General features: G+C 38.7%; 1 protein-coding gene across 1 annotated transcript in view; it reads left to right on the top strand.

Moving 5' to 3' along the window:
* Positions 1 to 25,214, top strand: part of OVCH1 (ovochymase 1) — a 49,511-nt gene that overhangs the window by 14,684 nt on the left and 9,613 nt on the right. The window contains exons 8-19 of the mRNA XM_054506269.2: positions 1,141 to 1,274; positions 2,454 to 2,594; positions 2,698 to 2,828; positions 3,581 to 3,674; positions 4,683 to 4,811; positions 6,300 to 6,378; positions 7,411 to 7,611; positions 13,731 to 13,803; positions 14,229 to 14,424; positions 17,521 to 17,672; positions 24,174 to 24,330; positions 24,641 to 24,742. Of these exons, the coding sequence (XP_054362244.2) occupies positions 1,141 to 1,274; positions 2,454 to 2,594; positions 2,698 to 2,828; positions 3,581 to 3,674; positions 4,683 to 4,811; positions 6,300 to 6,378; positions 7,411 to 7,611; positions 13,731 to 13,803; positions 14,229 to 14,424; positions 17,521 to 17,672; positions 24,174 to 24,330; positions 24,641 to 24,742 (1,589 nt within the window). The remainder of the gene's footprint in view (positions 1 to 1,140; positions 1,275 to 2,453; positions 2,595 to 2,697; positions 2,829 to 3,580; positions 3,675 to 4,682; positions 4,812 to 6,299; positions 6,379 to 7,410; positions 7,612 to 13,730; positions 13,804 to 14,228; positions 14,425 to 17,520; positions 17,673 to 24,173; positions 24,331 to 24,640; positions 24,743 to 25,214) is intronic.

Consider the following 25,214-nt stretch of genomic DNA (forward strand, 5'->3'; position numbering starts at 1 on the left):
CCCACACCAGTTTTCTTATTTGGAGGAGGGGGAGTACTTTCTCCCTGCTCACTTCAGAGGGGTATAATGAATCTCAAGAACGATGATAGGTGTGGAGTGCCTTCTCAGTTGAAGTGCCTAAAAAAAAAAAAAGGGAGCTTTATAATCTAGACAGCTTATTGCTTTCTAAATTGAAGTGCTTAAAGAGTGATTTTTAATAATATTTTAGGCAGCCTTTTTTTTTTTTTTTACATCAATGTTCAAGATGATGGACTTGAAAAAGCAAAGCAGGGAGTTTCTGGTTAGGGAGGAGATATTTAGTAAGAATTATTGCGTTTGGTCTTTAGAAACTGGGCATTAAGAAGTTGATAACTCCTGCGGTCCTAAACAGTATTCTTCGAGGGCAGTGAGACTGTTAACAGGTCTAAGGTGGTTGATAAAGACTGTCAAGTTTTAGAAGTTTGTTCTGACGTGTTAGATTCCAGGCACGATTGCTTTGCACTCAGATGAATGTGAGACATGGAAGACGCTAAGGATTTATGGTCTGCTGGGCTTTCTTTTCTTTAATAATATGAATTCATGAAGGAAAATAAAGATAGAGGATTATGTGTTAAATCATGTAAGACTACTTTCAGGATGTTTAGACATGTTTCTAAAGATGTTAATAAAAGGTCACAGCTGACCTTACCAGGAGTTAGAGAGATGACATGGCAACCGCAGGGACCGTGACCCAGGCTGACCTTGAAGGATGTGACTGGTTAGAGTTAACATATGCAGCATAGTCAATCCATAATTCATGATCCATAATTCAACTTCTGGGTGCACATTATGAATTTTCAATTAGACTATTAACTCAGAACAAAGAGATGAATCTTAGGTTTTTCAATGTATAGATCAAAATTCTAGCATTTTATAACTGAATGGAAGTTAAAGGGTGGTTTCTGGTGATTCTCTAATTAACCCCTTTATTTGTTGGATAAATGCCGGCAATTTGAGCATAAACAAATTATTCTCACATAAGGATTTCCATTGCCCTTTATCTTCTAATAGCCTTTAAAATTTTGATATTGGTGAGTTACGAGCTAAAGCCCAGATACTAGATCTTATTTGTCACACTCGACTGTGCCATTTATTATGCTTTCTCCACCCTCCCCTATCTAGCTTATGTATGTGGAGAATAATGGTACCAGAAGATAAAATTATCCTGATAAAATTTACAAGCTTAGACATACCAAATCAAGTTGGATGTGACCATGACTATGTATCTTTACAATCAAGCAATGGAGTGCTTATTAGTACGTATGTTACATTTATTTTTACTTGTCATGTTAGAGTATCTAAACAACCAAAGATGTGCAGAGGGACCTGAAGTTAGATTTCTGCCCCTAGGACATCTTCTGTACTGTCCCTTTCTGGAAGGGGTTGGGTGCGTGTGGTAGGAGAGGAACCGATGACCGGCATATTGACTGAGCTTTCTCTATTCCCTTCTCAAGTTCAATAACATTGATCTCATGACTATCCGAAACTTCCTTTCAAGGCAATATCTACTTTTTTGTTTTTTTTAATCACAAAAGTGGTTGCATGTTTGCCAAATTTGGTAAAGACAGATGAGTGAATGGAAGAAAATGTAAACTGTTAATAATCCTGTCACCTAGAGATAAGTGCTGTTACCATTTTGAGGTGCTGTGTATTCATTTATATGTATTAACTGTACACACTGAATTTCACATTGTTTTATAATGTTCTTTTCTCTCACGACAGTAGATCATTTCAGGTCATTTATGGAATACCTCTTATAAACTGTAAGCATAATTAATAACTTTAATTGAAACGTGTTAAGCATCTTGATAGAGAGTCTCTAGAGCTGATATAGACCTTGGTCTCCAGCACAGGCCAGTGGTAAGGAAAATTATTTCTTCACAAATTGACAGGATGCTATAGATAAGGTATTGTGCTAAGGGTCATAATATTCGTTGACTAAATGATTTCACACTTCAGGCCTGCTATTTACCTAGTAACCATTCTTTCAACCAGTCGTTTGTTAAGAATCAACTATGTGTCAGATACTATATCAAGCCCGACATATATAGAGAGTAAAAACAGTCTCTGCTCTAATGAAATTGCAGTTCAATGAGTTAACTAAAGGTGTACCATAAAGTGGGACATGACATAGTATAGGAAATGAACTGTGGTGGTTCAGAAAAGGTACTCTTATCTCAGTGGGTATTTGGGAAGTTTATGAGAACTGGACTTTGAGTGGGGCCCTGAAGGATGAGTAGAATTTAGGCATGGGAGATTGAGCTTGAGAAAGCAAATGGAATATAAAACCATTGACACAGAGAGTGTGGGAAAATTAAAGTAACCACTAAATAGTTCGGTGTGTTGAGAGCAGAGAGTTCCTGGAAGATAATATTAGGAAAACACATATAAATTTCTGCCATTTTAATGCTATTTCAATCCCTTTGCCTTTTAAGGTAAGGTCTGTGGAGGTCTGTTGCCTTCATCATTGCTGACAGAGACCAATGAGGCCACAGTTACATGCGTTTCTAGGACAGGAAACAGTGGCAACAGCTTTGAGCTGAACTTTACTGCTGTATGGAAGAACTCAGGAGCAGGTACCTCAGATAGCTAATTCCCTGACGTTTTTATTGGAGATGGGGGTAAGGAAGAGGGAATGCCTCTGGCCCTTCACTGTGGTGTTCCCTGACACGTCCCCAGGTTCAGGCTGTGGGAGTGTGGCTGCACCAGTGGAAGGAGGGACAATTCACTCTGTCGATTATCCTGACTTGTATCCCACGAATGTAAGGTGTCATTACTTCAGTCATTCTCCAGAGAAACCCATTATAAAGGTAAGCAACTATGGAAGCTCTATATACTTCGAGAGCTTAGCTGTGTTGGTTAGGCAGAACTTGCTTCATCTGGACTAGGAAACAGCCACTATGACTAGGAGCTTCTGTTTGCCATATATATATATATATATATATATATATATGGATGGATCTATATATGTTGTTGGAAACGTTTCAGTAGTTGAAGAGAGAATGCACTGAAAAGTATGCCCCCTTCTCTAAATCCCATCCTGCCTCCTAGTGGCGAACACTGGTTAAGTATCTCAAGTATCCCTAGAGAGAGATTCTGAGCCCTTACAAACGTGCATATATTTATATTGCTTAGCAGTGCCTTTTCTACTCCTATCCCAAAAATCTTTCCAAATGAGTCCACAGAGCTCTTTTTAACAACTGCACAAAGTTATATTGTGTGATATTCCATAATTTCTGAAGCCAGTTCCCTATTAACAGACATTTAGTGGGTTTCCAGTGTTTGTCCATACCAACAATGCTAGTACGTTCCTGTGTCAGTGTTTTGGGGCACATATGGAGGTACGTAATTCCCAGAGATGGACTTTGTGTCAAAGGGTTTGTACGTTTTAATCTCCTAGTTATTGCCAAATTGCTCTCCAAAGAGGCTGCAATGACTTACACTTCTATCAGTGGAATAGGAGGGGGTAACTGAGGACCTTTTCATGTGCAGAGGGAAGCTTTTAAAGTTTATCTCTTCTGTTCCTTGACCACTTTTCTGGTTATGTTCCCAATTTGTACAGTTGGAATTTGAGGACTTTATCACTGAATTTAGCCAAAACTGTGTTTATGATGCTGTTGTGATTTATGGTGATCCTGAAGAGGAGCACGAGTTAGGTGGGTAATGTTCCATCTAAAAAGCATGAGAGTGGTTGCAACACTGATTGGCCTCCTTGGGTGCCACAAAGTCAAATGGGAACAGGGATTTCTTATTCTGGAAGCTCATGTGTCAGAAAACCTTAGCTTTAACCCATGAGCCAACAATGGATTCACCAGTAAGGTTTTTTAACAGAAACATGCAAAATGCAGAGAATGTTTCAGAATATTTGGAAGGTGAACTTTTCCCACAGTAACACTGAGTACATTTTTGGCAGTTATTGAAGGTAATTTTTTAAACTCCTTTCTGTGTAAATCTCTTCAATTGCTGATATTTTTATGTCCAAGAAAAGTAACTAAAAGAAGTAACCAAAGCTATAATTTCTGCTTGAGTCTTAAAAGTTCATTTTTGGAACCAAAACTTCAAATATACTTTCATTTCTGACCTACCAGTGTACTGAGTCTAAAAAATGTTCCCTTCTCATTGTGCAGCCATTTACTTGATGCCTACTATCTGTCCCTTAGCTAAGTGTTGGTGTGGGTTGGAGAGCAGGAATATAGGTGGGTTGGGAATGTTTGTTTGGATATTCAGGGCAGGTGAGTGAAGGCACAGTCCCCTCATCCAGCAGAACGGGACCTGTATAGGGTGGGCTTTGGGTGCAGCAGATCACAGGTGTTACTTATTCACATAAAGCGCAGCCATGTTCTGTTTGGAAAGAGGAATACCAAGTTTGGGATTTTAACTTGCCTCTTCTCATTGTGTACATTAATCAGTTGAAGTTTCTATACATACTAAAAATCAGATGTTTTACCCTATCTATAGAGTGTTCTTCTGTGAGATAAAATTAGAATACATAGTTATCTTGAAACTAGTGTTCAATTCCCACATGAAATGGAAAGGTGTGCCTAAAACCAAAGTTGAAGAAAACCAGAATTGCTGGGAAAAAATTAATCAGATAATGTTTTACCCCTGTTCTGATTTTTTTTTTAATTATAACTGTAAATCAAACTTCCCTAAAACTTTGACAGATAAGCTTTGTGGAATCTTGAACCCTACTCCAGTATTCAGTTCTAATTACATGCTGGTGATTCATTTTAAAAGTGATGGTGAAAATACCTTCCAGGGCTTCAAGGCTAGATTCACCTTTGTGCTCTCAGGTGAGTATAAGTGCTTGCACAGTAGTGATTTTTGCTTGTGAAAACAGTTATACAGAAGATCGCTTAGCAATGTGTACCTAAAATTAGGGTGCTTTAATCACCTTGGTGGCAAAGTAAAAATACAGTTTCCTGTGCCCACCTCTGAAGATTTAGATTCTATAGATTGTGATAGGGCCCAGGAATCTGTGCTTTCCCAAGAACCTCAGATGAAGCCAAGAAACTACATCCACTAAATGATCAAAAGAGACTCTAAGCTCCTAATATGAAAAGTAGATAATTTAGATGAAAGAATGGAATTCAGAAATGAGATCGGCTAGTTCTGTTTGGGGATGTTTCAGGGTTTTGAAGGACTAATAGTTTTCCAGTCATTCTAGAAAACAAAGCAGCATTTACCTAGACAAAAGGAATATAATCTGCAAAGACCCTACTGTGGAAGAGAATGGGTGATGTACAAACAGCTGCAAATCGACATTGTTCAAGTTTTGGAGAGAATGGTAGAAAAGGCAAGAGTTAGATCATGATGGATTCAGGGCATTCAATGTTAGATACTAGCTAACATTTATTGATTACTTGCTCTCTACCAGGTATCAGCTAAACATTTCTCATGCATTATGACCTTTATTCCTCCTTACAAATGTAAGAGGTTTATACATTGCTCTCCTTTTCACAGATGAGGGACAAGAGGTTCAGAGAAGTTGAGTAGCCTTTCTCAAAGATGCATAGCTGCCAAGAGGTGGAGCCAGAATTCAAACCTTGGTAGTAATATGGAAGACTGAGATTGGGGTAAATTTACATGCAAGGAGACTAGTGAAGAAGTCATTGTAAGAATTTATTCTAGATCTATTCCCTGATTAGATATATTGTGCAAAGGTAATATATGAAGCAGAAACATTCCAGCATGATTTTTAGGATTCTAGCTTTAGAGGAAAGATGGATGGTAGAGCCACTAAATGATACAGAGAAGCATAACAAGACCATGTTCACTGTTGAAATCAATTGGTTCCTTTTGAGACAAGTGGATTTTTATGAGCTTGTGGGAGATCCAGATGCAGAAAGCTAGCAGTCCTAGCTCTAGAATTCAGAAAAATAGACTTAGATTGAAGAGAGAAATGTGGAAGTCATATGTAAGCAAATGAATAGTAATAGGGTTATAAATGTACCTTGTGGAATATCTTTCAGCTGAAGGATAGGATCTTGAAAAAAAAAGTCTGAAATTGAGAAGAGATGGCCATAGATGTATCAAGAAGATCAAGAGAGTGATTTCATGAAGCCAAGGAAGGAAGAAATGCTTAAGAGTCAGATACAAGAGGAATGTTAAGAAATATATAATAAATCACATGTATGGGATCTGGCATTTAGCACTGGAAAGGTAGTATTAGTGAGATCAACATGAGAGTGGTTTTATGATTGACTCCAGGGTAAGCAAGTAGGGTCAACGGGTATAGACTACTTTAAATATTTTCAATTGAAAAAATCTTTCCTCTATAGACTCTTTAAACCAAGTTGGATCAACATCAACCCCCAAAATCAATCCCGTATCTTCTGCAAAAGCTATTCCATATGATGAGTTGATGGTCATGTGGTTACTATGTGTTTAATCTTTCTTCTCTGGAAAGCCTCATTTTACATTGCTATAATTCCTCAGTGAAGAAGAATGAATTTTAGGTCCATGAAACTTCCAGAATCTTGTTTGGGTTTGAATATAGAATCATAAATAGAGGGAAGACGAAATAAGCTTTATGATTGGAAGAAAGGGGTACAGAGAGCAATCCTTTGTCCTCATCTATTCCTGTGCAAACTTAATATTTAAAATATTTTCCTAGACTCTGTATTTAATATGATTATGCATTTTTGGGCAAAGGGAGAAAACAAAAGTTTTTGTTTTATTTCATTTTAGCACACTCTGGCAAATTTTAACTTGTAATCCGAAGTATCTGGTCAAAAATTATGATCTTTCATTGTTCTATATGCATGTATTGAATATGGTCTAGTTGATGGGCTATAATAGAAAGTAGTACAGGGAGCTGTAATAGGAGAGAATGTCTGCCTCTTATGGGTAAGTCAGAGGAGGCTCCACGGAGAAAGAGCACTTGAGCTAAGTCCAGCAGTATTACACACAAGAGACAGGCATTTGGATGTCTGAGTGCATTTGGCATGTTTGAGGACTAAATGGTTTCATACCATGAGAGCGAGGGAAGAAAGATATATAATGAAGAGCCTTGCATGCTCTGTTAACTAACAAAAATTTCCTACTAGGATATAAGTTCCATGAAGGCCAAGATTTTTGTCTGTTCTGTTGACTGATAGATCACCAATATCTAGAACACCAATATCTAGAACAGTGCCTGGCAATACAAAGCACTAAAATATTTATTAAATGCATGACTAAATATTATTCTGTAGACCAATAACTAAAAACCCAATTGCTTAGGAGAGTCACCTAGGTAAGCTTTTAAAATCCAGTTCCTCAGATGTGGGGTCTTGGGAGTTGACATTTTTATAAAGCTCATCTGGTATTTCTGAATTACTTCTGTTGGCTATTGCAAGGCATTGGAGGGAGGTGTTTGTTCTTCATTATTTCAATTGGATGGGTCATTAGTTTCATCTTCTTTGCTGTAGGCATCTGTGGCATCCCTCCATTTAGTCTCCAGTGGCTTTCCAGAGGAATTGTAGAGGGCGAAGAAGCCTGCCCCCACTGCTGGCCATGGCAGGTGGGTGTGAGGTTTCTAGGTAGTCACCAGTGTGGAGGGGCCATCCTCAACCCCACTTGGATTCTGACTGCAGCCCACTGTGTGCAATCGTGAGTGAAACTGATGATATTTTAATAATGTAGTTCATACATGTATTTATAGACCGTGCCTAGGATATAAGTATAATTGTCTAACTACTAAAGTCATCTGGACTAATTTTAAAGCAGGAATCTTTCGGTGATTTTCTACATAGCAATCTAGCCTCTATTTAAACAATGTCAGCGTGGAAAATGTTAATCAAACCTTGAAATTGCTCATCCCATTTATGGCAATCTCTGATTATTATGTTGATCACAAGTCTGCTTCTCTGTAGCAGAAAGCTATTGTTCTAAATTTACTGGAGTTCCAGAACACCAGAACTAAGTCTGTTTCTTCTTTCACATACAGTGCTTCCTATACCTGAAGACTTCTCTCACATTGTCCTTTAATTTCATCTTTAAGCTAAATGCTCACCGTTATATTGTTTGTCAGTAATTCCAGGTGCCTCACCATGCAGTGCAACTTCCTCTGGATTGATTTAGTGTTGTCTTTCTTAAAATGTGGTTCACAACCGTGGAGAGCACAGTAGGATAATCTACCACCTTGGTCAGTGGACTACTAGTGAACTAAAATTTTGGTTAACTTTTTTCAATGTTTTCAAATTATGAATTATGCCATGATATGAAAAAATGTACATAATATATGTAGTCTAAAGAATAGTAAATGTACATATGTATCCTTGCCATTCAGTTTAGGAAGAATCTTTACACTTAAGACCCTTTTAGTGCCCCTACCAAGAGGTACACACTATGCTAAATTTTGTATTTATGATGCCTTTCCTTTTTTTTTAACATCTGTGAATCCCTAAAACGAGCATATTGTTTGATGTTTCTTGGTTTTGATAATGTAAAAGAATTGTAGTTTATATTTTTTGTGTGTTGCTCTTATCTTCATGTTATATAGATAAGCCATGTGACTGTGTAACTGTAATTAATTCATTTTCAGTCCAGACTACCTAAGTCAGTCACCTGTTGGTGAGTTCTGGATGCTGGTATTTTTTTTTTTTTTTTAACTCCTCAGATGATTCCAAAGTACAGCCATGATCAAGAACCACTTCCTGTCTATCTGACTCCAACAGGACCACTGCTGTGCTTGCTCACGGTGGACCAGCCCCGTTCTTCAAACACACTATACTTGCTCCTGTCTCCAGATGTTGTTGTGGTTGCTGTTTTCTTTGCCAGTCAGGATAGCATATTACATTTAGTCAGCATGTCACATAAGGCTCCTCTTGGCTCTGAGTATCACAGACTTGCCTTGTTTTTGATGATCTTCCCAGTTTTGAGGAGTACTCATCTGTTATTTTGTAGAAGGTCCCTCAATTGGAGTTTGTCTGATATTTCCCCATGGTTTTACTGGGATTATGGTTTTGGAGGAGGAAAACCTAATCGGTAATATGCCATTTTTTTTTTTTTTTTTGCAAGCAGACAGCAACTTTACTATTTTTCACAGCTTTTGCTTTATTTTTTTTTATTTATTTTTTATCCCCATACATTACATCATTAGTTCTAGATGAAGTGTTCCATGATTCATTGTTTGTGCATAACACCCAGTGCTCCATGCAGAATGTGCCCTCCTCAATACCCACCACCAGGCTAACCCATCCTCCCACCCCCCTCCCCTCTAGAACCCTGTTTGTTTTTCAGAGTCCATCGTCTCTCATGGTTCGTCTACCCCTCCGATTTCCCCCGCTTCATTCTTCCCCTCCCGCTACCTTCTTCTTCTTTTTTTTTTTTCTTAACATATATTGCATTATTTGTTTCAGAGGTACAGATCTGAGATTCAACAGTCTTGCACAATTCACAGCGCTTACCAGAGCACATACCCTCCCCAGTGTCTATCACCCAGTCACCCCATCCCTCCCACTCCACCCCCCACTCCAGCAACCCTCAGTTTGTTTCCTACAATTAAGAATTCCTCATATCAGTGAGATCATATGATACATGTCTTTCTCTGTTTGACTTATTTCACTCAACATAATACCCTCCAGTTCCATCCACGTCGTTGCAAATGGCAAGATCTCATTCCTTTTGATGGCTGCATAATATTCCACTGTATATATATACCACATCTTATTATATCATTTTAAGGTTATGTATTATCAACATGACTTATCACTGATGATGTTAACCTTGAGTACTGGCTGAGGTGGTATTTGCCAAATGTCTCCATCATAAAGTTACATTTTTCTTCTTTCCACCCTTACCCTTTGGAAGCAAGTCACTTAGTGTGGACGACACTTGAGACGTTGGGTATAAGCTCCACCTCCTTGAGTGGAGAGTATTTATGTAAATTGTTGGAAATTTTTCTGTATGGAAGATGTCTCTTCTCTATTTGTTAAATAATTTGTTTATACCCGTATGGACTCTGGCATATTTATTTTAAAATACTACATAATACTACATAAAATACTAACATTCTGTTGCTCAAATTGTTCCAGGTTTGACCAGTGTCCGTTCTTTCAGTGTCTTGTGTGTGTGTCCATTTGTGACACTAAAGAATGATCCAGGTTTATCTTACATGTTCTCTGCTCAGTCCTGGAATCAGTCATTTCTCCAATGAGCCCTGGTTTATTTTATTGGAGAATGGTATGAGAAATTAAGATCTCAGTGGCCGGTGTACTAGTTGGTCCTAGGGTGTTATTGTACTAGGTCCTCTCAGCGGACAGAACTAGAAAATATAGCCATGCACATGAATTCATTTTATAAACCTTCTTTCTGTATCTACAATAGGCTAAACATGAGTTCATGTGGATATTTCCAACTCAGTCTAATATCATATCATTCACTCTAGGCCTTCCCTCCCTTGGAGATGCCCACTTTATAGTAATTCTATCAGAATTCATTTTTATGTATCATGGAAAAGAAGCCTCAATAGTAGCTGATTAATTAGTAAAAAAATAATATATTAGAGAAGACAAATATTAGTATTGAAGCTTGAGACACAGAAGTAGTTTTGGCAGATTCCCTTGTCAAATAGAATCGTCTATTCTTATCATAAGGTGGATATTCAACTTGATGAGTCAGTTGAGATTATTAAATACAATCAGCTGTAAATGTTTGTGAACTATTTAAGTTGACCACAAAAGGAATTTGTATGCAATTTCATCAGTGATTTCTTGATTTCTTTAAAAAAAAAATTTTTTTATGGGGTGCCCGGGGGGCTCAGTCAGTTAAGTGTCTGTCTTTGGCTCAGGTCATGATCTCAGGGTCCTGAGATAGAGCTCCGCATTGGGCTCCCTCCTCAGTGGGGAGTCTGCTTCTCCCTCTCCCTCTGCCTCTCCCCCTGCTTGTGCTCCCTCACTCTCTCTGTCAAATAAATAAAAAGGTTAAAAAAAAAAGATTTTTATAAAAGTAGTGCTTGCGGGAATAAACAGTTAAGAAAGTTACCAAGAAAAATCTAAACTGTCTCCATTTCATGAATCCATTCCTCCTCTTTAGAAGTGATCAATATTAAGAATGTCTTATCAGATTTTCCACTAACATTTAAGCACACAGGCATATAGTTTATAGTATTTTTATATACCACATATATTTTTTAATGATTTTTTTTTTGCACAAGACATTGTGCTTTCTATTTACAGTGATATGGAAAATGTCTTTGGGACTCATTTTTTAACTCTTCTTTGTAGTTGCCTAACTTCTTTCACCAAAAGAAATGTCTTTTTGAAGACTTTCCTTGCAGTGTATGGCTCTTTACACCAGAAGTGTTTGATAGGCCAGAGTAACAAAAGCAGGATGTTCCACTCATGCCCTGCCTTTGTGGGAACTCTGCAACTGCTTCCTTCATGGATTTGTTTCTCCCGGCCTCTTCTTCATCGACCTGGTAGACATCAGGCCTCCATCCTCCATTGAAAGGGGCTTCCACGTATCCAAATCCATTGATAAGGGAAGTTCGCCACGTGGGATAAACCAGCTGGGGAGACATGCGAGGTCTGGGAGCTGAGGTATACCTCATTTTTGCTGAAGGTCACTAGGTGCCAGGCTATCTGACCTCGTTGGGTAGCACTCCAAAGACATAAAGGATACCCAACAGCAACATCGTACCACCTCCCATGACTTGCCTGGGACTGGTCACTCTTAATATTAGTTCTCAAACTTTAGCATATACCAGAATCACCTGGAAGTTTTCTGAATCTGTAAGTCTGACATGGGGCCTGAGGATTTTGTGTTTGTAATCAGTTCCCAGATAATGTTGTCCCAAATTTAGGGAAAACTGGTGGTGTTCTTTTGCTGTTCCATGCTGGTCGTTGTGCTCATTTGGGATTTTTAACTCCCTTCAGAGGACTAAATTCACTTTGCAGTTATACATTGGAATCTTTGTCTCAAACCTAATTTTTTTTCCATTTCAGCTACTTTTTTCCTGTAGTTCAGCAGTGATCCTTTCTTCTCCCAAAGCAGAAGTGTCGCATGTTGCATGTCCCATTGTTGGATGGGGGGATAAGACCCTAAGGATATAAGAAATGAAACTTGGTTGCAAGCAAGGGGCCAGATAGGATGGAGAAAACTACCACTTGCTACTTTGAGCTATCATCCCATTATTGGAAAAACTCGGGCTTTGTTGCCTCATAACATGTGTGTTGCTCTGTCATATGCTTTTTACACAGTGCTCTCTACCAAATTAAAGGATATTTGATGACTGTGCACCTATAATTTCACTAGAAGTTGTGATCTGCATTATCAACTATACCATGATTTTTATTATTTCAATTTATTGTGCACACCATCCTCTATATAAAGGAGTAGAGTGGCTTTAAGAAATAAGTTTCTTTACTACCAAGTAATAATTTAGAGGGTGACTTTGAAAATAAAGTTTAATCCTTCTGTTAGGGTGCATGGCAGGTAATAACAGCAATAATGGCTACCATTACGGAGTCATTATCATCTGCAAGGTACTTGACAAGTACTTTACCTGAGTAGGCTCCCTTAATAAAGGCATATTGAAACACATGAATAAGTCAGACTCCTCACGCAAGGAATTGAAATGAGCATGTTTATGACTAAAGAGAAGAAGCCTACGTGTATTAAGAAACTTCTATGAATAAAGTGCACTGAAAAATAATTTCAGTAACTTTATTTTTTCTAAGGAAACAGGTTTGAAAAATTAAAGAATCTCCAAGCTGAGGTCACAGAGTATCTCTGACAATTGAGGGACTCTTTCCTCAGATATTTCTTCAGCTGGAAATCTTGATGTGGTAGATTAATGGATGTTGATTTCAGGTTTTTTTTTTTTTTTTTTTTAACATCCATTTGAAGTACATCAAAAGTGTGCAAATCTCAGGTTTATAGTTAGAAGAATTTGCACACAGGGAGCACCCCTGGAACCAGTGCCCACATCACGAAATGAAATACTGCCAACACCCAGCAGCCTCCTTATACCTCTTGCAATCATCAGCACCCCCCACTCCCAAGGTAACACCATGGGTGAGTTTTACCTGTTTTGTTAACTGATACATTTTTTTTAACCTCCGTTCCATTAATTATGGTGGTTTGATAAAAGATAACAACTTGAGATGTATCCCTCTAAGATAATGTTTGGATACTTTGAACAGTAAAACATAGGCCAGAAGCTACCTCATTTTGAATGTAGGGGTTTTTTCATATATTCTTTAAGATTTTATTTATTTGAGAGAAGGAGAGAGAGAGAGGGCATGAGTTGGTGGAGGAGAGCGAGAAGGATAAGAAGTCTCCCCACTGAGTGGGGAGCCCAATGTGGGGCTCAATCCTAGGACCCTGAGATCATAACTTGAGCTGAAGTTGGATGCTTAACTGACTGAGCCACCCAGGCACCCCTTTTTTTTCGTGTGTTCTTAACATCACTGTGAAATTAAAGTAAGGTGTACTTTCTTTTTTCCTTCTCAACCTAAAACTAGCCTTTGGTGATATTTGGTAGGGGCTCCAAAGACCTTTTATGGCCAAAAGAAGGTGGCAGGATACATAACTAAGAACTCTTCAGGTAGCTCAGGAGGTGTGTACCTTCCCAGCGAGGAGATCACACAAAGGTACCGACAGGGGAGTGGGTAAGACATCTGGCTGAACTAAACTCGGTGCCTGTTGGTAGAGCCACATGGGGTTAGATCAAATGCTGAAAAATGTCTCTTCATGTCAAACTCTTGTCCTTGTTCTTTCTCCAGGAAAAATAATCCTCTCTTCTGGACCATTGTTGCTGGGGACCATGACAGAACCCTGAAGGAACCAACAGAGCAGGTGAGAAATGTTTCTAAGGACAATTCTGCTGGTGTTCTAAGTGTTACCACATGCCGGGGAATGCCTTTAGCTAAAATATATAATTAAGTATTGATCTCCTAGTGCCCCTTTACACTAACTATTTATACCAACATTTAAAGATACAATCTGAGATCACAGTTTAATCAGAGCATTAAGGGAGGGAGGTCAGGATGTGCCAATTCAGGTCTGTGTACACAGGTGCACTAACCTGGTTTCTCCAGAACTGCCAGTCCTCAGAGAGCGGTTTGTGGCCTCCTGAAAATTATCAACAGAGATTGCCCTTTTAAATTCAGTACAGAGTCTGAATTTCTCATGTATGGAAATGTAGAGATTTAAGGTTTATTTTGGAAGTAGTTTGACTCATTGACGCAATCTCGTAATTGGCTGGCTCGCCACTGATACAGGTGAGGAGGGTAAAACACATGGTGGTGCACGAAGACTTCGATAGACGGAGCTCCGACTCGGACATCGCCCTGATACAGCTGAGCTCTCCTCTGAAGTTCAACTCCGTCGTGAGGCCGGTGTGTCTCCCGCAAAGCACGGAGCCGCTCCTGTCCTCGGAGATCTGTGCTGTGACTGGATTGGGAAGCATTAGTGAAGGTAAACGTTTTTGCTTTTGCCCACACATGACGGCCAGTTGTTAATTTTGCAAATTTGGCACGGAGATGATATCCGGCAGTATCTGCTTTAGCCCTTCTTCCTTCTGAAAGCTAGAACCCATGTTTGATTTAGTTGTAAGTGATCAGCCTATAATTAGGGTGACTAATTATAGGTAGGTTAGATCTGGGAAGGGCCAAGTCATAAGTCTTGTCGTCTTTGCGGGCCATATGTTCTCTGTCTCGACTATTCAGCTCTGCCGTTATAGTGCAAATCAGCCACAGACCTACGAATGTAACAGAAGGGATTGTGTTCCAGTAGTTTATTTATGAAATTTAAATTTCATATATTGTTCATGTGTCAAAAAATATTCTTTTGGATTAAAAAAAAAAACAAAACATTTAAAAGTGTACAGACCAGGGGCGCCTGGCTGGCTCAGTCAGTTAAACGTCTGCCTTCGGCTCAGGTCATGATCTCAGGGTCCTGGGGTCGAGCCCCTCATTGGGCTCTCCGCTCAGCGGGAAGCCTGCTTCTCCCTCCCCTCTGCCACTCCCCCTGCTTGTGCGCTCGCTCTCTCTCTCTGTCAAATAAATAAAATTAAAAAAAAAAATAAAGTGTACAAACCAAACGAGTTCCCAGATTGTACTAAATAAGCCCAGGGATGGCACAGAACTGGCCCACTGGTTGTGGTTTGCTGACCCCTGGCCTAGGTGGTAGGGTTCTTAGAGCCATAGCAACATACTGACAGATCTGAGTGGGTTCATGTTTGCGTTTTGCCTCTTTTCCCTGTATAAGATCATTTTCTCTTTTGTCTTCCTTCTGTTTCTGTGTTCTTTATTTGGAATCTGCGAGCTTGGGGAGAGGAGAATTTATCTTTGTGTACAGTGTACATGATCATAGCTTCCTGTATGACCTGTGGCCGAATTGCATTTCTTTTTTTTTTTTTTTAAGATTTTATTTATTTGTTTGACAGAGAGAGAGAGCGAGAGCAGGAACACAAGCAGGGGGAGTGGGAGAAGAAGAAGCAAACTCCCCGCCGAGCAGGAAGCCCGATGCAGGACTCGATCCCACGACTCCAGGATCATGACCTGAGCCAAAGGCAGACGCTTTATGACTGAGCCACCCAGGCGCCCCAAACTGCATTTTCCTAAAATGTGCACAACACCATATGAGGAGATTTTATTATCCCCATGTTGTAAATGAGGACATTATGGCTCAAAGATTTAAGTAACTTGCCAAGATCCCATAACTAATAAATATCAAAGCTAGGATTTAAAATTAGCCTGGTTTTCTGCTGATAATCTTCGAATGGCTTTTTTTTTTTTTTTTTTTTTTTAACGTTTAGAATAAAATCTGAACTGTTAGTCTGGCTTGGAAAACTCTATGTGATTTGGCCTCCACTTACCTCTCCAAATTCTTTTCCTCCCTTTGTCCCCTTCAGGCATTGTGGTCTTCTTTCTTTCTCTTAAACACAAGATCTGTTCTGCTTTCTGAAGCTTGGAACACATTTGCTCTTCTCGCAGCTGCCTCTTCCTCATTCTGTTCGCAGCTCAAACAGCATTCCCTCTTCCATCACTTTGCTGCTTCAGGACTGCCCTTCCATCACTCTCTGCATGACCCAGTTTTATCATCTCCTCACGCACAAATGTACTTGACATGCCCCAGGGTGCCTGGGTGGCGCAGTTGATGAAGTGGCTGACTCTTGGTTTTGGCTCAGGTCATGATCTCAGGGTCCTGGGATCGAGCCCCATATTGAGCTCTGCACTCGGTGGGGAGTCTGCTTGAGATTCTCTCTCTCTATCGCTCTGCCCTGCCACCCCCACTCACACACTCTTGCTCACACACTCTCTCAAATAAATACATTTTAAAAATCTTTAAAAAAGAAAAAACATCATTCTCCAGGTCTCATGCATTAAAGCGGAAACCTCGTGGCAGCAGGTCTCTAATTCACCACTCTGCCCCAGAGCTATAGGTTTACCTGGCATAGAATAAACACTCAGCAAATATTTTCTTACTGGCTTCCAAGCCCTTGAATAAATGTACCCATTCTCTGATACCCTCAATCACCACCTCCATGACCACCAGACAACGGAGAGGCAGTTACAGTCTTGTGAAAGACGAATTCATTCTTCCAATCTGAGAGAAAATGAGTTCTCAATTTTAAGACACGGTAAAGAATGGGGGTGGAGATGGTCCCTAAAAAGAGGATTTTAAATACCTTAAATGTATTTATGTATTAGATGGGTACATTAAAACGAGCACAAACTTTAGAGTCCGATCTCAGCTTAATGGCTAGTTCTGTCCCATGGGTGCTGTGAGATCAGATTTTGGGAGCTCCGACTTTTTCGTGAGTGAGTTCTGTGTGATCATGTATGCGAGCAACCCACCTCACGATGTTGTATTATTGGGTTGGAGTCCTATGAAAGTACTATATAAATGTAAGGTAATTTCTAGTACTAATCTTAGCTTTTTTTTTTTTAATTAGTCAGGAATCCAAAATGATAGAATAAGTTGTGCAGAATACATGTTAACATGGGCCTGCCTGAGGGTCCGTTATGAGTGTTTTAGTGCTCATTGTTAGCCTTACAGCCTTCACTGTTAGTCCTTGTAAATTGGAGTTGAGATTAGTCTCAGTGACGATTAAGGAAAAAGGAATATGATTTTGGTTTATATTAGGAAATCATATAAACATGTCACATTTATAATATATTTTATTTATAAATATACTATGTAAAAACATATAATCACATAAATCCTGTACAATACCAATTCATATCTTGCTGAATTTTTCTTTCTGAATTCTCATGTAGCAATATTTGAAACACTAAATTTTGAATAAAAAATAAGCTAGAAAAAAAATGTTTCTGGTGTTGTTCTCCTGACAATGTATTCCTTTATGAAGATGCCACACTTGAAAATGAAGACATCCCGTATGAGACACTTACATTGTTTGGTTCAGTATTCCACATCAGCTCAGGCAAACCTGAGTGAAGGCAAATATAGTAGTGCAGAGCAAGTCTGAACTTAAATATGTTTTTTCACATAGTTTGTTATTTACTTCATTATGAAGCTGTCTTTCTGGATCTGTTTCTTCAGCAGATGGCGGCTTAACAAGGCGCTTCCAGCAGATTCGGGTGTCCATGTTGGAAAGCGAGGGGAGCGAACGTACTTACTCCTCTCACCCAGGAGGGCTCACGGAGAAGATGATGGGTGCTGGCTTTGCAGACTCTGGAGGGAAAGATTTCTGTCAGGTGAGAAGACTCTGATTTTGCAGAGGAAGATCCAAGGTCGTCATCTGCTGGAGATTCTCCTTAGACAGGAGGAGACGCTCAGAGGCACAGGTAACCTGGTAGCCCCACAGCACGCCCTTCCTGGAAGGCCAGTGGGACAACAGGAAGAGTGAATGCCTTACTCCAAACCCACTGAGAGGGCGGGAACAGCCTAGGGGCAGAAGAGCAGGTGGGGACTAGGTGCCCATGAGCACATAGGGCCTCAGAGAGAGGCAAGGTTTTGGGAAAAGAGGAACAAGCAAAGAAGGATTCTAAGTAGGTGTATTCTACTGATGACTTAAGGTTTTTATTGTTTTAAAATTAATATTAATCTCCTATGTGCTCACATTTAATTTTCTACCACAGATTAAAATAAAATAATCATGAAAAAAATGAGAAACTTTGAAAAACTGGTTTGCATATGCAGTGGAAAACAAATCCCAAAACAGTAGTTTAATTTCAGATATTTAGAGGCAAAGTGGTATAGTTATATTCACGTGTCAGTTGGACAAATGTGCTATTAACAAGTTCAGATCAGCCAAGAGGAAGACCATGTGGACGAATGGATCGTAAAACACCAGCTTTCATATCCACGAAGCCAAGTGAGGAATGTGACCTTAGATAGACAACCAAAAAGGGTCCCTGATGCTCTGTAACCCTCTTTCAATAGTTAGTTTGGATTTGAGGCAGCCTACTGATGGAAACGTTTGGGTCTTCGGGGCAGATATACTTCTCTGAGTTTATCATTTCATACCGGTCTGGAATACAGAGGGAAGAAAGGATGAATCAAGTCTGTGCAGCTTTTTGATCGTTTTTCCCTTAATCAAGAAATAAGAACCCATGGGAGAAAACTGGGTGTTAATCTAGGTAGAAGTCCTTCCATGTGAACATGTGAGGAGAGAAGGAGGGAGGTCCCCTCTTAACACTGAGTATCTGTTTATGGTGGTTAAACCCTTCCCTGGTGTCAAGCACTAATCAAATTCTGTTTTCTTTATTTGAATTTGCATTCCCCAGAAGCTGACCTTGAGACAAAGATTCAAGTACAATGGTCTGCTTAGGAAGTGCAGACATCACTGGTAGGGAAGTCAGGAGGGTGGTCTAGGGAAGGGAAGGCAGGAAATGCAAGATGTGCTATGAAGTCAGCTACCACAGTCGGGGGACTGAGCTGAATCTGGCAGCAATGCAAAATATATGCAACGTATTTGTCCCATCCCAGGGGTGAGGGAGCTGGGATATTTATATACTACTTCCCCAAAGTCATGGTTCGAGGGCTACTGGAGGAGAGGGGTCTGTTGGTCCCTTTGCACTTTCCACTCTTCTGGTGTGCCTCGTGGATGGGGTGGAGGAGGGGAAGAGCCCTCAGGCACAGAGCCAGGATGTGGCCTGGAAGACTTGAGGAATCTAGGAAGGGTGCTCACACCATCTGCTAAAGGACATAAATGCTATACTATAAATATCAAATAGAAAAGTGCTCTGAATTAATGTGGTCATTCCTCCTCTTTTGAGGGATGGTTTTTCTCTCTGCTTCGAATCAAGGAAATCACAAATGGCTCTGTTGTCTCTGTCATGTTTGACAGCATCTGATATTAAGGGAACACCTTACTGTGTATGAAGAGAGCAGAGGAGAATTAGGGAAGGAATTAGGTCCATGACAGAGGTGTGATCTTGGTGAGCATTTATTTCAGCTACATCCCTTGCAGCATGACCAAATTTGCTGCCCATACAAAGGGAGGAAAATAGGAGTTGAGATTCTGGCTAATAAATGTGTCTAGCTAAAGAATACTGAATTACTAACAAGGTGACTTCAGAAACTTTGATAAAGTGGACTCTAGTATTTCTATCCGGTAGTTGATTTCTACCCTCCTTTGTGTGCTCAGAAGTAATGGACCTGCTAATGTAATTTCTCACCCAGGAAGGTGAAGTAGAATGTTGGAATGAAGAGATGGAGTTTCAGAGATGCAGTACAGAATCCTATGCTGCTTTGCTCACAACACATCCTAGATTGTTTTTAAAATGTCAAATTCTTTGACCTACAGGGTGATCTCTGTCTTCCCAGAGTAGTGTATGTCCTGTTCGTGCTGACTTTTGCAATCTATTTCATACTTCTCTTGCTTATATATTTCAGCCACAATGATTATTTTCTCACCATACAAGTCACTACATCCTGCCTAATTTGGGGCCTTAGCCCAGATATCAATTCTGCATAAAATGTTATTCCTCCTGGCTTTAGAAAACCCAGCTCCTTCTCGTCTTTCATGTATCAGATCAAGTGTTATTGAAACTACATACACTTACAGAAGCATGTAAGCACACACAACTACCTCACTTTATTCTCTGCTTTTCGCTCTAAATATTTTCTTTAGAGCTATTATCACCATCTAATTTGTTTATACTTTGTCTTGCTCAAAATGCCTAGCTCACAGTAGGCACTGAATAATTCTTTAAAAATAAATAGGTACCATTTGCTTATTGACTATTTACCACATGCTAGGCCCTGTGATAGACCCTGACAATAGCAGATGAATTAGACAGGCTGTTTCTGAATCATGAAATGTTTGTAATTGCAAGAAAAATTCTTTATTTGGTACGTGTTCATACTGAATGAATAAGTAATTTAAAGAAAAAACAAACCTGACTTGACACATCAGACCACTTACGAACTGGAAAGAGGTCTTAAAGTATAACCTTATTTCATATGGGAAAAAAAAATAGGCCCAGAGAAAATGTTAATTGTTCTACATTACAGACAAGGGAATCTATCTCCCTATTCCCACTTCAGGATTTCTTCTGTGAAATTCTTCATATAAAATAAACAGCCACATCAAATATATTATAAGCTCAGTTTATTTTATCAGAAGACAAAGGATTTAGTTTGATTCTAAGTACATTTCTGTCAAAGAAAAAAGGGGCTGATTGAAAATCAGAAAGGCTACTTTAAAAGGCAAATCCTATGCTTTAAGGCTTTTTTTTTTTAATTTTTTTTTTTAAAGATTTTATTTATTTATTTGAGAGAGAGAGAATGAGATAGAGCATGAGAGGGGGGAGGGTCAGAGGGAGAAGCAGACTCCCTGCCGAGCAGGGAGCCCGATGCGGGACTCGATCCCGGGACTCCAGGATCATGACCTGAGCCGAAGGCAGTCGCTTAACCAACTGAGCCACCCAGGCGCCCAAGGCTTTTTTTAAACAGGCTTATTGAGCTATAATTGACATATAACATTGTGTAAGTTTCAGATGTACAATGTAATGATTTGGTGCACTTGTATATTGTGAAATGCTTACCACAGTAGAGTTAGTCAACACCTCCATCACCTCATATAATTACCATTTCTTTCTTGTGCTAAGAGCACTTAAGATTACTTTCTTAGCAACTTTTAAATATCGAATATAGTATTGTTGACCATAGTAACTATGTTGTACATTAGATCCCCAGAATTGTCCACATTATAACTGGAAATTTGTACCTTTTGACCAAGATCTCCCCCATTTTCCCCACCCTCCCCCAGCCTCTGATAACTATCCTTCTACTCTGTTTCTTTGAGTTCAGCTTTTTTAGATTCCATGAATAAGTGATATCCTACAATATTTGTCTTTTGCTGTCTGACTTTTCACTTAGCACAATGTCCTCAAGACCATCCATGTTGTCGCAAATGGAAGGATTCTTTTTATTCTCATGGCTGAGTAATATATATTTGCCATATTTTTTATCCATTCATCCCGTGGCAGAAAAAATAGGTTGTTTTCATATCTCTGCTATAGTGAATAAAGCTGCAATGTATGGGAGTGCAGATACCTCTTTGATAACCTGTTTTTATTCCCTTTGGGTATATACCCAGAATTGGATCAAATAGTAGTCAATTTTTAATTTTTTAAGGAACGTTTATTTTCCATAGTGATGCACCAGTTTACATTCCTACCAACAGTGCAAAAGGGTTCCCCTTTTTCCACATTCCTTGCCAACATTTTTTATGTCTTTCTGATACCTATTCTAACAAGTGTGAAGTGGTATCTCGTTATAGTTTTGATTTGTATTTCCCTGATGATCAGTGAAGTTGAGCATCTTTTCATGTACCTGTTACCCATCTGTATGTCTTCTTTGGAAAAATGTCTATTCAGATCCTCTGCCCATTTTTTAGGTTGCATCATTTTTGTTATCGATTTGTATGAGTTGTTTATATATTTTGGATATTAACCCTTTATCAGATATGTGGTTTGCAAACATTTTCTCCCATCCCATAGCTTGCCTTTCCATTTTGCTGATTGTTTCTTATGATGTGTAGAAGCATTTTAGTTTCATGTAGTTCCGCTTAATTGATTCTTTTGTTGCTTGTGCTTTTGGTTTCATATCCCCCCCCCAAAAAAAATTGTTGCCAGGACCAATCAATGTCAAGGAGCTTTTTCCCTGTTTTCTTTTTTTCCCCCCTGTGTTTTCTTCTAGGAGTTCTACAGTTTGTAGCCTTATATTTAAACCTTTAATCCGTTTCAAGTTAATTTTTTTTGTGAGTGTTATGAAATAGGGTTCAATTCCATTCTTCTGCTTATAGTTGTCCAGTTTTCCCAACATCATTTGTTGAAGAGATTATCCTTTCCCCATTGAGTATTCTTTGCTCCTTTGTCAAATATTAGTTGACTGTATATGTGAGGGTTTTTCTGGGCTCATGATTCTAGCCCTGTTGTCTATGTGTCTGTTTTTATGCCAGTACCATGCTGTGTTGACTATTATAGATTTATAACATATTTTGCAATCAGGAAATGTGATGCCTCCAGCTTTGTTCTTTCTCAGGATTGCTTTGGCTATTTAGGGTCTTTGGGGGGCCCTTATGAATGTTAGGACTGTTTTTCCTATTTCTATGAAAAATGCAATTGGAATTTTGAAATGGACTGCCTTGAATCTATAGGTGGCTTTGTGGAGTATGGACACAATATTGATTCTTTTGATCTGTGAAGATGGGATTATGTTTTCCATTTGTGTCTTCATCAATTTCTTTCATCAAAGTCTTACAGTTTTTAGTGTAGAGATCATTCACCTTTTTGGTTAACTTTATTCCTAAGTATTTTATTTTTTGGTGCTTTTGTATATAGGATTGTTTTCTTTATTTTTTATTCTTTTTTTCAAGTTTTTATCTAAATTCCAGTTAACCTACAGTGTGATATTAGTATCGGGTATAAAATTTAGTGATTCAGTACTTACAACACCTGTGCTCATCACAAATGCCTTCCTTAATCCTGTTTATTTCTTTTTCATATATTTTTTTGTTAGTGTATAGAGACACAACTGGCTTCTGTATGTTTGCTTTGTATCCTGAAGCTTAACAGTACTCATTGATTAGTTCTAATAGCTTATTTGTTTTGTTTTTAGTTCTAACAGTTTTTTGATGGAGTCTTTAGGATTTTCTTAGACCATATCATCTACAAATGAAGACAGTTTTATTTCTCCCTTCTTGATTTACTACTCCTTCTTTCTTTTTATTTCTTTTTCTTGCCTGATTGCCCTGGCTAAGACTTCCAATACTATATTGAATAGGAATGGTGAGAGTGGGCACCCTTGTTTTGTTTCTGATCTTACTGGAAAAGCTTTCAACTTGTCACTATTGAGTATGATGTTAGCTATGGGTTTGTTAGATATGACCTTTCTTATGTTGAGATATGTTCTGTCTATATCCAATTTGTTAAGAGTTTTTATCATGAAAGGATGCTGTACTTTGTCAAATACATTTACTATTCAGATAATATGATTTTTAAACTTTCATTCCATTAGTGTGGTATATCACATTCATTGATCTGTGTATGTTGAACTATCCTTGTATCACTGGAATAAATCCCACTTGATCATAGCGTATGATCCTTTTAATGTGCTGTTGAATTCAGTTTGCTAGTATTTTGTTGAGGATTTTTGCATCTATGTTCAGGGATATTGGCCTCTAGTTTTCTTTTCTTGTGGTGTCCTTATTTGGCTTTTTTATCAGGGTAATTCTGACCTTATCTAATGAGTTTTAGAGTGTTCCCTCCTCTTCAGTTTTTGGGAAGAGTTTGAGGAATGAAGTTAATTCTTTAAATGTTTAGTAGAATTCACCAGTGAAGCCATCTGGTCCTGAGCTTTTCTTTATTGAGATGTTTTTGAATAGTGATTCAATCTCCTTGCTCATATTGGTCTGTTCTGATTTTCTATTTCCTCATGATTTGGTCTTGGTAGTTTGTATGTTTCTAGGAATTTATCTATTTCTTCCAGGTTATCCAATTTTTTGGTGTATAATTATTCATAGTAGTCTAATGATTCTTTGTATTTCTGTGGTATCAGTTGTAATATCTTTGTGATTTTATTTATTTGAGTTTAAGTACTCTAAGGTATATGAATTGACAAAGTATTAATATTTTTAAATTAAAGAAGTGTGTTATGAATAAATTATTGATTATTCCTGTTCCAAAATTGAAAGCAGGAGCTCTGATTAAAGTAAATTTTTAGAACACATTTTCTTGGTCTTTCAGGGAGACTCTGGTGGCTCATTAGTATGTAGACATGAAACTGGTCCCTTTGTCCTGTATGGCATTGCTGGCTGGGGAGCTGGCTGTGCCCAGCCAAGGAAGCCAGGTGTATTTGCCAAGGCGAGTGTCTTCTTGGACTGGATCCAATCCAAAATCAAAGGTAAATATTTTTCAGATATTATTATTCTTAGAGTAGGTTTGCGAGAAGTGAGTGTGGTAGAAATCAGCATTATGAAAGAAAAAAAACATAGAGTAGTATTTCATTTATTTTAGTTTCTAAAACATTAAAAGGCACATTAAAATTCTGTAAGAATATGTTCTCCCTTGGGCAGAGTGGGAGTAAAACTGACTTTTCCTGGGGCTCCTGTAATCCTAGATTTGCATTTTCTTTTGACAAAAGCTGTTTTGGTATAGACTACATTTTGTTTCGAGGTTTTCATCTTTATTTATTTTTAGTATGTTCTCTCCAGGTGCAGGTCCTGCTTCACTTCAGATAAATAATGAAAGCAAAACCTTACCAAGACAACAGTTGCCACCACCCCCACCCTCAACAGACAATGCATCTGGACCAGGTAATAGATGTTCATGTTATCCGCTTAATGCAGCTAGTAAGAATTTAGCAAAAAGCGTGGCACGTCTGGGTTTGCTAATTTTCTTTGGAACAGGATAAGCCCTGTGTTTTCATTCTGGCTGGTAGTTTAAACTGAAGAAGGAGAGTGTTGTTACTGTGACCGTCTGGGTTTCTTTTCTACCCCCACAGATATAGCCATTGTAGGTCAAAAAAAAAATCTTGTGGTTGTGAACAAATGCTTGAATTTTGAAGGAGTGAATAGAAAGAATTATTCTGACCTCTGATCCATTTATTCCTACATAAACAAAGGTCCTTAGATTTTCAGATATCTCGCTAGGTGAGGACTCTGGATATGAGAGCGAACCACAATCAGCGTCAGTGTTAGTCACTCGTGATTCCCCCACAAGTGTCAGTGTCTGTTTGCTAATGGGATTTTTATTTTTTGTTAAAATCAGACTGCAACTGGAGAATTA

Source organism: Mirounga angustirostris, unplaced genomic scaffold, assembly GCF_029215605.1.
Source record: "Mirounga angustirostris isolate CCGP_5_RB_7025 unplaced genomic scaffold, mMirAng1.0.hap1 SCAF_5, whole genome shotgun sequence".
Taxonomy (NCBI): Eukaryota; Metazoa; Chordata; class Mammalia; order Carnivora; family Phocidae; genus Mirounga; species Mirounga angustirostris.